The 13,545-nt window shown below is 37.5% G+C and overlaps 1 protein-coding gene across 1 annotated transcript in view; it reads left to right on the top strand.

Moving 5' to 3' along the window:
- TULP4 (TUB like protein 4) overlaps positions 1 to 10,466 on the top strand; it is a 66,415-nt gene extending 55,949 nt beyond the window's left edge. Inside the window, exons 10-15 of the mRNA XM_072409366.1 lie at positions 1,921 to 2,065; positions 2,350 to 2,494; positions 2,675 to 2,768; positions 3,213 to 3,356; positions 4,156 to 6,719; positions 9,457 to 10,466. Coding sequence (XP_072265467.1) covers positions 1,921 to 2,065; positions 2,350 to 2,494; positions 2,675 to 2,768; positions 3,213 to 3,356; positions 4,156 to 6,719; positions 9,457 to 9,573 — 3,209 coding nt within the window. The 3' untranslated portion in view covers positions 9,574 to 10,466. The remainder of the gene's footprint in view (positions 1 to 1,920; positions 2,066 to 2,349; positions 2,495 to 2,674; positions 2,769 to 3,212; positions 3,357 to 4,155; positions 6,720 to 9,456) is intronic.
- The last annotated feature ends 3,079 nt before the right edge of the window (positions 10,467 to 13,545 follow it).

The raw sequence follows: 13,545 nt of genomic DNA, 5'->3' as shown, positions 1-13,545 counted from the left end.
TGTGAATCTGCTCTGAAGCCAGTGCCACATGATGCAGAGAATCCAGTGCCAGACCCTTCTACATCTGTTACTGTAAGAGACATGTCGGATGAGGAACAGGAGGATGATGTTGATGTTAATAAATTTTATGAACCCCAACTTGAAGAGGGTAAGCCACATTTTATTAGCCAATCAGATTTAGATGATCTAGTAAGGGACCTGTCTTTGTCAAAAGGGAAGTCTGAAGTATTCAGAACACAAGTGGAATGTTTTTGATGACCTGAAGGTGGTGGCACTCCTTCTTAGCCTGCAATTGGGATATACAAAATATATGTGCTTTCTGTGCCTATGGAACAGTGGTGATGACAGCAACCATTACAAAGTGAAAGAATGGCCACCCAGACCTGAACACACTGTTGGCCAGTACAATGTGAAGCATAAATCATTCATTGATCCACAGAAAGTTTACCTTCCGACACTTCATATTAAACTGGGATTATTGAAAAACTTTGTCGTTGCAATGGATCGTGATGGTATGGGTTTTCAGTATCTGAAGGACAAGTTTGGAAAAGTTATAACAGATGCTAAACTGAAAGCAGGCATTTTTATTGGTCCCCAAATCAGCAATTTGGTGCGTGATGGCCACATTCAGAGACAGACTCAACTCACTTGAACTTACTGCTTGGGATTCATTGCGTTCGTTGCACAAAACTTTCTGGGCAACCAGCGAGCTGAAAACCATGCTGGACTCCTGAACAACATGCTAACAGCATACCATCAACTTGGCTGCTGAAGGTCACTTAAAATTCATTTCTTACAATACCATCTAAACTTCTTCCCACAAAATTTGGGTGATGTGAGCGATGAACAAGGGGAGAGGTTCCACCAGGACATTTCTGCTATGGAAACAGGGTAATCAAGGCCGGTGCAACCCCAACATGATGGGCGACTACTGCTGGTTTCTGCAACGGGAGACAGCGGAGAGCCACAAAGTGCCTGAAACACTTCTGAAGTGTACATGTGTGTTAAACAAGTGAATTATGTGTAATTGTATATGTTGTTGCAACATAAAACTAAGTTTTTGTAATGTCACTAATTAACTTCGAGGCAAAAGTTAGTTATGTATAGAGATTACATAGTAACTGTGGAGAGAGAATGTAGCTAATCGCGTCTATACACGTAATTAACTTAAGATCCTGACGTCCTAGGCAGAATCGGACTTCAGATTTGGATTCAGCACACTTGATTTAGTATAGGATACAAGGATTAGACCAAGTAGCAGACAATATTTATTTTTTTGTGATGCAGTGAATTAGACTAAAAAAAAAGTAATTGTTTACTTGGTAATCTAAGAGCCTCTTTACATTACGTGTGTCAGGCTGTTTTGCATAGTTCAAGCTAAATTCAATGGCAAGTTCATTGTTTTTTAGTAGCCTTAGTTTGTGTGCTGTATTTAAAATGCATATATTCTGGCTGTAATGCAGAATTTGGAAAGTAAAAACTCACGTTACCTTAAGTGCAACACAAGTTGTGTAAATCCAGCCTTAAAGCTGAAATGCAGGCAAGTAGCTAAAGACTCAATTATTATACATACATAGACACTGTTCTACCACACAGCAGAGTCATGTCTGGCAGGGCAGGAGACTTGATTTTTTCAAGTGGTCATGTAATTTTCATTGGCCACCAGCATGTATTTTTTTAATTGAGGAAGGTCCACTGTCCACCTGTGTACAAGGGGGAAAAAACGGAAGGCTTAAATTGGGCTACAGTAAGCATGAGGTATAAATGTGTGCAATATGGCCCACAGAGATCTCTTTTGTATTTACCCCCCATATGTCAATGTTCATTCTTGATACACTTTGAGTAATTTAGAAGAATTCATAATTTTTTGTACTGGTATATTCTGCTATGTAATTTATTTTTTTTATAATGTATTTCTAGATGAAATATATGGCAATGGATTGATCTCTGCAGTTATCGACAGTTGTAATTGTTCAGATTCTAGTGATATTGAACTTAGTGATGACTGGGCAGCTAAGAAATCTCCGAAAGTGTCAAGAGCCAGCAAATCTCCCAAGCTCCCCAGGTCATTATGTCTTTTGTTTTTATCTACTATATATATATATATATATATATATATATATATATATATATATATATACCACGGTGGTCACTGCAGAAAACATTTGAACTATGCAGTGTGTATATGCCAACTTTAGGAATGTTTGCACTATACTTTCTGTCATGTTCCAATTTTCTTTTGCATAAAAGTACACATTTGTCTTCCATGTATAAATTAATAAAATCATTTTGGGCAGTTTTTTGTGTCTTTTTGATTCCATCCCACTTAAATTATTGTAATACCTTCAGAATTAACATAGAAGCAAGAAAATCCCCAAAGCTATCCCGGGCCACTCAAGAGATTACCAGGTCTCCTAGATTGCCGATACGGAAACCTTCAATTGGGTCACCAAGCCTAACTCGCAGAGAGTTTCCTTTGGAAGACATCACTCAGGTAAGACGTTCTGTCCTTGATTACATGCTTATATGAGGCCAAAATATTCACTCTAGATTTTAGGAAGATCTATATCTGTGGGTAAAGGACAGATTTTAGATTTCTACCTCAAACAAGAATATGATGAGAACCATTTTAGACACTTGTTACATTTAAAATGTACTTCTTTTTTATTTGCAGCATAACTATCTTGCTCAGGTCACATCCAACATATGGGGAACCAAGTTTAAAATTGTAGGCTTGGCAGCTTTCTTACCAGCTAATCTTGGAGCCGGTAAGTTCTTTGTACAGATTTCCTTTAAAATGTAAAAACTACTGTGAAGTTGTAGAATTTGTTTTAAAAATGTAAGAAATGTTCTGGTTTGCATATCTCCAAGCATATTGTACTTGTCTTTCCTTCCTACCTGGAATAAGAAAGTTTATGTAGGCTCCAATGACCATATACTGCCTCCCCCCATTGGTCAGCACCTATACTCTTAACAGGGGAGGTGCTAATTATTTCTCCTTGTTCTCATAAGAGAATGGGTTGGAAGAATGATGTGAATATATGTAATGCTGGTTTGGCAATAAAGTAAACCAGTAGTTTGACCTCCAAGCGCATAAAATACCTTTTCAATACTGTAAATACCACACAAATCTTTTTTTTCACTGGTTTATGATAATTGCAGTAAATGTTTACTTTACAAATATATATTTTTTGTTTCTGTTTTTTATGTAGTTATTTATAAAACGAGTTTGCTGCATCTTCAACCAAGACAGATGACTATATACCTTCCAGAAGTGCGGAAAATTTCAATGGATTACATTAATTTGCCAGTATTTAACACAAATGTTTTCAGCGAAGATGAAGATGATTTACCTGGTGAGGATAAATTGATTGATATATGAATGATTAGATTTTTTTTTGGCTTCAAGAATTCCATGTTAATAGTATACATTTGCCACAATTAGCCTCATTGTAAAGAGCAGTCTTTTACAGCACTGGACACTTTATTTTCATGACTAGAACCATACCAGGCAATAAGAGTGTATGGCCTGGTGCAGTAGTCGCCAACCTTTTCAGGCTGACAGACCACTAAATTGACTGCGCCTGTGCGGGGAGTCAGTTGTCACTTAAAGGGGAAGAAACGTCCCCTTTAGTGAAGTCATGATGTCGGAACCCGTCCACTCTCCCATTGCAGGTCTGAGCCAAAGACACAACCCACCCACTTCCCTGAGCCTGCGATCTGTACGGGGGACATGGTCGGTGGTCCTGGCCCGTGCGTCCCTCCAACTGGGTCCTTCTTCTGACACCGCCTTGGGGCTCATTGACCAGAGCCGCGGACCACCAACATTTTCTCGCAGACCACCGGTTGGCGACCACTGGCCTGGTGGACATCAATAGGAGCAGTACATGACAAGCCGTTTCTTTTGCAAACTATGTGCACCGCCAAGAGGGGCCACATATAAATATAAATATATCAGGAACAGCAGTGAAAAACTTCATATTTTTTTTCATTAGAATGTAAAATTGATATTTTATAGGATTCCACATTTGCTTTTTTTCAGCAATCATGTACCTTGTACTTACAATTTTTATCATTATGTTAGCTAATATTTTAAAAATAAGCTAAATCAAATGTACTTACAATTTCCTTAATTTGTCTTTTCATTTTCTACAGCAACTGGAACTTCTGGGGCACCCGAAAATAACCCACCTTGCACTGTGAATATCCCTATAGCACCAATTCATAGCTCTGCTCAAGCTATGTCACCAACTCAAAGTATAGGCTTAGTTCAGTCTTTGTTAGCCAATCAAAATGTTCAACTAGATGTTTTGTCCAATCAAATGGTAGCTCCCGCACCTTCGGATCATCCAGTAGAAAATGCTGTTCAGTATCCAGTACCAAATAGATATTCCAATCCAGGACAGGTCATATTTGGTGGAGTTGAAATGGGACGGATGTTACAGCCCCCTCATCCTCCTTTGCCACACCCACCGCAGAGTGCAGTTCATATGCCACCTGTTGAAAACAATGAAAGAGATCATGAGCATCCTCAAAAGCCCAAACCTTTACGTCCAGTCCCTCAGTTTGCAGAAGGAGATGCTGTTGTTTTCACTACTGTTCAAGAAATGCAAATGAACAAACTCAACCCTCCACCTCCATATCCAGGAACTATCCCAGCTCCTCCAACTTCAGCTGCACCTCCACCACCAATCCCTCAACCTCCTTTGGACATCTGTCTCAAAAAAGGAGACTTTTCCCTCTTCACAAGCGGGCACTACCAAACACCACTGGGATATGAGCGTATAACAACATTTGATAGTAGTGGCAATGTAGAAGAAGTATGCAGACCACGGACACGAATGCTTTGCACACAGAACACCTATACTCTTCCAGGTCCAGGAAGCTCGGCAACCTTGAGGGTTTCTGCAACAGAGAAAAAAATTAAACAACCATGCACCAGTGCCACATTAAATAGGCTGACTGTTCCTCGTTATTCCATACCACCAGGAGATCCACCACCATATCCTGAGATTGCAGCACAACTTGCTCAAGGCAGAGCTGCTTCTCAGAGAATAGACAGCAGTCTTATTCATGCAACTTTGCGAAGAAATAGTCGTGAAGCAACTCTTAAAATGGCCCAGATGGCAGATAATCAAAGAGCAACATTGCAGCATCCACCGAAAACAAAGATCAATGTTGTACCCGGACAATATCAACCACGGGTGCCCACAGCATTGTACACTTGCAGCCAATGCAGCAGTAGCACTGGAGTAATTAGCAGTAGCATCAGCAATCATAGTTTCAGCACCAATACCATAGGTGCTGGAAATATTCGCCCTGATTTATCAGCAGTTTGTGGTCCCCAGCAGAGCACTGTTATTGTTCACTCTGCCAGTACTGCCCCTTTAGCATCCCAGTCATCATATAATTTACTAAGCCCACCTGAAAGCTGTCGGGACAGGACAGATTATATTAATTCTGCTTTTACAGAAGATGAGTCGGTTTCCCAACACTGCCCAGTAGAAAAGCCAACCAGACATTTAAGTTTGGCAGAGGCAGGACTTACAATAAAGCGACCCCCACCGTACCAGTGGGACCCACTAGTAAATGAAGATGTATGGGTTCCACAAGAGAGGACCGCTCATAATACATTGCCAATGCCCCAAAGACCTCCCCCTCTAATTCTTGGACAAGGTCAACATTTAGATATGTCTCGTGTGCCATTTATTTCCCCCAAGTCACCCACCAGCCCTATTTCAACATTCCAGACAAGTTATGGAGTTGGGATCCCATATACCAGTGGTTATAATGTCCCCCCTCTCCAACAAGTACAGAAACCTTGCTCTCCAAAGGAAAATTTACCTCCGGCACAGTTTGTGCAGCAAGACCCCACTATAGTAGTACAGCCAGCATATCCACCCGGTTTGCCTTGCTGTCCCATGCCACCAATGTACCCAGGAAGTAGTAACTGCAATGGCTTGCAGCTTCCTCCAGTGGCACTACACCCATGGAACACATATAGTGCATGCCCACCAATGCAGAGTTCACAGGCTACTCTACCACCAAAACCTCATTTGGTGCCAGAAAAGCCTGCCATGACTCCATCCCAACCAGAAATGCAAAATAATGTAGGCAATGAAGTCATGGTGGAAACTGCAGATAACTTCCAGGAAGTTCTGTCATTAACAGAGAGCCCAATAGCTCAGAGAACTGACAAATTTCCTAAGAAAAATAGAAAACGTGTAGATAGCAGAGCAGACGAAGGAAATGTTCAAGCCATCACTGAGGGTAAGGTGAAAAAGGAAGCAAAGACCCTGAGTGACTTTAACACTCTCATAGCCAGTCCTAGGCTTGGAAGAGAAAAAAAGAAAGTTAAGAGTCAAAAAGATCAGCTAAAATCCAAAAAGCTAAATAAGACAAATGAGTTTCAGGATAGCTCGGAAAGTGAACCTGAACTCTTTATTAGTGGGGATGAGCTGATGAACCAGAGCCAGAGCAATAAGAAGGGATGGAAAACCAAAAGAAACCTTAGGACTGCTAGTGACCTGGATGAGTTTAAATGTCGAAAAGCTAATGACAAAGATGATGGCAGATTGGGAAGCCAAGGATTTGTATATGTCATGGCCAACAAGCAGCCTTTATGGAATGAGGCAACTCAAGTCTACCAGTTGGATTTTGGAGGTCGGGTGACTCAGGAATCTGCAAAAAACTTTCAGATAGAACTGGAAGGAAGACAGGTATGGCAAAAGATTTGCTGTGCTTATCATTTAATTTACCGTTATATTTTTTATATTTCTTAATTGTAGCTTTCAGAATAAACCGTATTTTCAAATATTTGCAGTTTATACATTCCATACAATGCACCTGAATTTTAGTAAGAATTGTAAAAAAGAAGTAAACTAAGGTAGATACTGAAGTGGGATTTTGTAGTGTTTTGGCACACTGCCTAAATAAAGGGCATATTTGACACGTTATTTAATTTATCTAGGCAAATAAAGCAACATTTAGCCAGATTAGATCAAGCAAGTTTTCAAATTTGACAACAGTTACTATTATCTTGTATTTATACAGCGCAGTCATAATACACTGTACAGCACTGTCACTAACTTCCTCAGAGGGGTCCATAATCTAATATGACCAGTTTATTACCAGTTTTAGGGTGAATACCTATTAACCTACTAACGTGTTTTCTTTGCAGTACTCTAGTACTGATCAAGACTTGCGTTGTTGTCCTGCAATTGCTGTACAAAGGGCCAATAACAATTAGGCAAATTACAAACTTTTTCTGCATTCTGATACTCCTAAACAGATTCTTCACTGTCTACAAGAGGACTTTTATTAAAGTTATGTTATTCCTGACAATTCTTTTAGATGTTCATTCCTCACAGGCAAGCTTACCATTGGTCTTGGGTGTTCCAGAATCTTTTCTCGCACAAGTTTATACATTGTGGATACTTTCTCTCTTCATCACATTGCCTTTTATAAATGCTTTCAAGGGCTTTACAGAAAATAATCTTTGGAAATGAAGATTACAATATATGCATTCTTTCCATGCTAGTTTAAAACTAGCCAATAGGGATGAACAATAGGTCTATCTGCCTTAAGATGGAGGCCCTTTCTTATAAATCTAGAAAACACAACATCTTCAGTGTCTTTTCAGCAATGCCTTTTCTTTTTCACAAAATCACTCTTTAAAGTTATTTCTTGCTCACTGGACTATAAGACTTTCAGAAAACTGTGAGTAAAGTTTTCTAATGACAGTTGATTTGTTAGACAGGCAAGCGTTGAGGCAGAGGGGTTTCCAGAACATCTTTTTCTTGATAATTGCTAGAAGTTATTGCCACTGAACAAGCTAGGGAGAACTGCTCAATTGGACTTCTGTAAAATACAATCATCTGGATCACATGTGGTACAAATGCTGTCTAGGTCAACATTTGTGTGCTTAAATTCAATAGGCAGTTGCTGGTTGCAGAGATTAGATTATATTGATTTAAAAGTAGAAATTAAATCTTAGAAACACCATGGTGCCAAAAAGTGATTTAAAAAAGGCTGCTGTCATTACAGAAACCTAAAATTGCATTGATCAATGGAAAGCTCATGTTTAGTCACTAGCAGCAGAAGCTTTAATAAACAAGAGGATTTGACACTATATTTAGTTCTGCTTTTTTTTCCCCCTCTACAGTGTTTTTTTAACAATTGCTGCATTTACAGTCCTATTCTCCATCAATAGTTGTTCATATTGTTTGTAAACTGTTGCTTACCCTGGCCTATTGTTTGTGCTCAAAGAGTCTTTTCTGTTCTTCTGGCAATAACTATGTCCAGATTGTGCAGAAATATAACCACAGGAAAAAATAGGCCCTTTTATACTAAATTGTTTTTATGTGTCTATGTTTTATAGATTTCAATTCTGATATCTATTAAATATATTTTCTAGGACACTAGTTACACAAGGCATGATAGGTTTTCCAAAGAGTGAACATAGAAGGTGCTAATTCCATTCCTCCCCTTCCTACATTAGAACACACAGTTAAGAAAGATGGATGAGTCTTGCTCTGACTCATTTAATGATGTGTGTACATTTGCACATATATAACACATTTGTTATACAGTACATAAAGTGTCAGACTTTTACTAGAATAACAATTTTTATCTGACTTCACATCAGTTGTAGTTGTTTTTCACTGTTAAGTACAATGGAGATTCCTCTGACTCCATGCTGTCAAAAAATGAGTCATTTATATAAAACAATGATTTTTGAGCATTTTTTAATCCACAGTTTAGCCTAAGACTCACAAGAAAGTATAGATGTCGGACACGTTTCTCATCGTCCTCACAGTGCGCAAATGGAGGACTTGTCTTCCCATGCACAAGGTCTATAGTTGAAAGCATGTCTTGTCCCATCCAGTACACAGATTTCTGCATCTTCTATATAAGCCATACGCTGCCCATATTATTCCATGATAGAAGCACTTGGATTAAGATCTTGTGTGCTTGACATCTATAAATTTTTTTCTCAGTTTAATCTGATGGTTCAGGTAAGAGCGCCTTTTATGGATACTTTCCCATCATTGGCTTCTAATAACTACATTTGCATACATTTGAAACATTTACATAAATGGGCAGATGTGGGTGTTAAGTTATGTTCTGGACAGACAAATCTTTGAACTGCAAATAATTTTATTTTAATTATCTGATTTGCAAGATAACTTTATATTGAAAAAATGAAAGGAACATTATGTGACTGTACCATACTTTGCATCCCTTCCAATCAAGTCAAGTAGATTTAACTAATGTATCTGTGTTATTGACCTATGATGATATATAGGAATAAGTTTCCTTTCAAGCCAATAGATAATAAAATGGAAGGGTCAGTTGATCCCCATTAAATGATTTGATTTTCTGAACTTCAGTTTATATTATTTTTAAAGGGGATTTTGACATCTGAATGTTACAAACTTACCTTTTTTCTGGCAGGTAATGCAGTTTGGAAGGATTGATGGCAATGCCTACATTTTGGACTTTCAGTATCCCTTTTCGGCCGTCCAAGCCTTTGCAGTCGCTCTGGCTAATGTAACTCAGCGTCTCAAATGAGCCCAGTACAGGCTACCACATGGACATGTCATCTGTTCCTTGAACAGGGGAATCAACCAATGTTTTCGTAGTATAGACAGAACAAGCAGTGAAGCATTTCAACTGGAAACAAGACATGACTGCCTGTGTGAAGGCACTCTGTGTTTTTTTTTTTTTTCTTTCGTTTTTTCTTTGTTTTGTTTTTTTTACACGCAATATAGCTGAGGATGGTCGAACAGGAGCCATTTCATGCTACGGTGGGAACGTGGCTTTTGACTTGTATTGATGGTTTTGTTCTGTTGTGTTTGGTGCAATAGATGTTAGACTATTATGTGGAAAAACTGCCTTATTTATAATATTATTATTTTTGAAAACCATAAACTATGTTGTTCATTGATCTTTTTTGTTTTGGAAAAATCACAAATTAAATGCAACTAAACAATATTTTTAATACTTGAATGCATTAAACAATTATTGGGTATTGAAGGTTGTATAAATATCCTTAAAGGTGAGTTTTGGGATGTTTCTATAACCAATGTGTTCTGGTAACATTTATTTGTATAAATGCTAGTATTTCGGTATGTAAAAACTGTGCTAAATTTAATTTTTTTTTGACAAGATAAATTTCTAACTTGATTAGAAAATAACCTTAAAAATCATAAATATGCTCAGACATCTTGAGATATCTTTATTACATGTCTTTTATTCCAGGAGCAACTCTAGGCACGTTATAAATAAATCTGGACTTTTAGTTAATGTTTTAATGCAGCCCAACATCACACAAGTCAAATGTTTACCTCTTTGTAAGTCCTGCTGACCAAAAAAAGAAACGCTCTTGTGGAATTGTTGGATATGACAAACGTAACCGATCTTCTGGATGTCAAGATTCAAGTATACATAGATGTTGAGATTCACATATATTGTGTGTTTTTTGCTTTATGGGTTTCAAAATCGTGCAGAAATGATTTTGGAATTAAACTTAAATAACATAAGCTTTGGTGGGTGGGGGGCAAAACATTACAAATATGGGTTACTTAGGTGTAGTAATAAGTCTGAAGAGTGTCAGGAGAAAATCCCTTCCTACCCCCCCCCCCCCCCCCCCCCCCCCCCACCAGGTCCCTGTAGCTTCTTTTTATGTTGCCATGGACCCCTAAAAATATTACATTGATGTAGAGCTCCACATTTTCTGCAGCAGAAGGAAATGCCATGTCCAATGGAGCACGGATCCTATAGCAAAAGGCCAGGTTTTACACCGCACTGTTGAAGGCTAGCATGTCTTGCACCACCTTGGGACAGGAGAATAATATGCTCATGAACACAATGTAAGTGGCATTTTGTGCACAAGCATTATCCCATAAAATAATTTTCTAGGATTCGTACCCATAGTAAATTTAAAAGTTCCCTTCCATTTGACTGGTAGGATAAGTACATCAATATATCTAAGGGGCAGATAAGTAAATATAATTTTAATGTACTTATACATTAAAAAAAAAAACGAAAACAATTAACAATCCTGTCTGCCACTTCTAACACACCAAACATTGATCATTTTTTTCCCTGCGCTTTCATTGGGTGACACTTCAATAATTGATTCTAAGTGCATGAACTGCCTGACACGTGTATATATTGGCTTAAAATTTAGAAGGGTATTTTGACCAGTTTAAAGCATAGTTTAATTGTGTAGACTGGTATCTTGTAATTTGTAAAAAATAGTCCTCTGACCATATAATATTAGTGAATGATTTAGGATACATTGGTTATGTCAAAGATACAAAGGCACTGATCATAGCTGGAAGGTGTACAAGTGAAGTGGAAAGAGACGTTGGGTGAGATGTGCAGACAAATGGCACAACTTACCTTCCAGTTCTATTTCTCAATATTTGAAAAAGAACAATATTACTTTCATTCATCAAATATTTGAGACATACAGATAAAGGAAGTACACCCCTATTCTAGTAATGTTGTATAAGTGGAATTAAAAAATAAATCCTAGGTGCTGAAAAGAACTATTACTCAGTCTTCCGATCAGTGCTGCTTTCAGCATCTACCCAACATATCCATATAGACAATTCACTTCTAGGCATCTATCCAGTGGAAGATACAATTGTATTCATGTATCTAGTAACTATGTATGCTAAAATGGCTACTGGTCAAAAACTAGCATTCAGAACCTAAAATATTAAATCAAATTGAGCCTAAAATAAACATTTTACAATAATCCTTCCTAAATTTTGCATTGCCTACATTTGTTGGATGCAAAAATATGATATTTGACAGACATTTCAGTGTTACAGCAAATCTATTATTTGCACCTCAATTTTTTTGCATTCACCAAGTGATGCATTCTTTTTATATGTTATAATTTTCTTTACATATTATGCACGTTTTTCAGCTCCTGGCCAGTATTTGAATAGGATTTCTCCTTTGTTTTTAAATTGTTTACTTAGACACTCTTGACAGCTTTGAGCTTTGATAACTTTTTTTCTTAATTATGTTTCTATTTGTATAATATTGAGTTTTTCTTTTTAGTATTATACGTAAGCTTAACATTTTCTTTTTAAATCAACTTTTCCATTAGTTTTTATTTTGTGTATTAAATAAGTAAGACAATGCCTGATCTTAAAAAAAAAAATATCAGGCATTGATTAAAAGAAATGCGAGATGTGAGCTGCATAGCACTTATCCATCTCTGTGTTAGAATATGCGTGTCTGGTGGTTGAATTATTTGCTGCTCGAACACACTCTGAGGCTATCAAAAAAAACATGTCCTACACATTTTTGTTTTATCCTAAATGTTGCTATAGAAAATCTTTTGTTTTCCAAATCACCCCTTTGGCATCATTAGCTTTAGAAGATAACCCAGTGTAGACCCAAATAGTCCACAGTAGTGGGCTCCAGGGATCATTTTCCTATGTAAAAATGACATTTAGGAGGACAGTTCAAAAAAACTTTAAAGTGGAAAAAAAAAAGGCAATTTAAAGCTGAGAAGAGTACAGAATGTATAAAAGTTGGTACAAAACAGAAGTACAGTGTAGCACTATAGAAAAAAAGCAACAAGATGTGCAGTCAGTGAAAGTAAACATCTGGTGTATAATCCATTATTTGCATGCACTTGTTCTTCCCTGTGTCTGTTAAAGAGGAAACTTTGAGATAACTTAACTGCTCACATTAAAGGTAAGAATTTTATTGGCTTTACAATATTAAGTGAATATATCCTAAAGTACAACAAAATACATGAAAAGCATTGTCCCAATTGCTGTTCATGGTTCGCTGTTTACTGGCAAAGAATAAAACTTAACTGATGGTTGCAAATAAAGATCTTTCCAAACATTTCTGTGGCCAGTAATAGTAAACGCATTATCAATCCCTGCTAAAGAAAGGATTTTAGATCTATTTTAAGTGTCGGCTTTTTGCTTGTTGGGAGCATTGTGCTAATGGTAATTGGCACAGTAATTTTCTTTAATTTTTGGTCAAAAATAATTGCCCAGGATGTCTGCAAATACTAATATCTCTACTCACAATTCTGCGTGTTCTGCATTCTCCATTGGGGACTTTGGAGTCTTATCTTTTGGAAGAAACAATATTTAAACCTAAGTGCAGAAATGTGCAAAAAAAAAAAAAAAAAACCTCCCTAGCAGTGGCACTACCTCTGCACTGCAAGCGTTAAGTGCTTCTTTAGGTCTGGGTGGGGAAGTAAACGTCAGGTTTGCTTACCCTATTCCTTTGTACTTGGAGGTTTCCAATGTGATTGGTCTCCTATAGCCTCGTTCATGAGTTTTTCTATGGTGCAGTTGTAAGCACTGATGTTATACTAAAGACCTGTATACAATCTGGGCATTCTTCTTTGGACCCAAACAAGCAATTTGCCTGTGCAGTGTTGGGTAGTTCCACTTCACTTTTTTATAATTTTTTTTTATTACTGGGAAAACCTGTGATTTACACATAAAAGCAACATATTATCTTTTTAAAACATATCTGTAATCAAAACGTTTG

This window comes from Pyxicephalus adspersus, chromosome 4 (assembly GCF_032062135.1).
Source record: "Pyxicephalus adspersus chromosome 4, UCB_Pads_2.0, whole genome shotgun sequence".
NCBI classification, from domain to species: Eukaryota; Metazoa; Chordata; class Amphibia; order Anura; family Pyxicephalidae; genus Pyxicephalus; species Pyxicephalus adspersus.
Note: the sequence above shows the minus strand (reverse complement) of the source record. Positions and strands in the feature narration are given on the sequence as shown.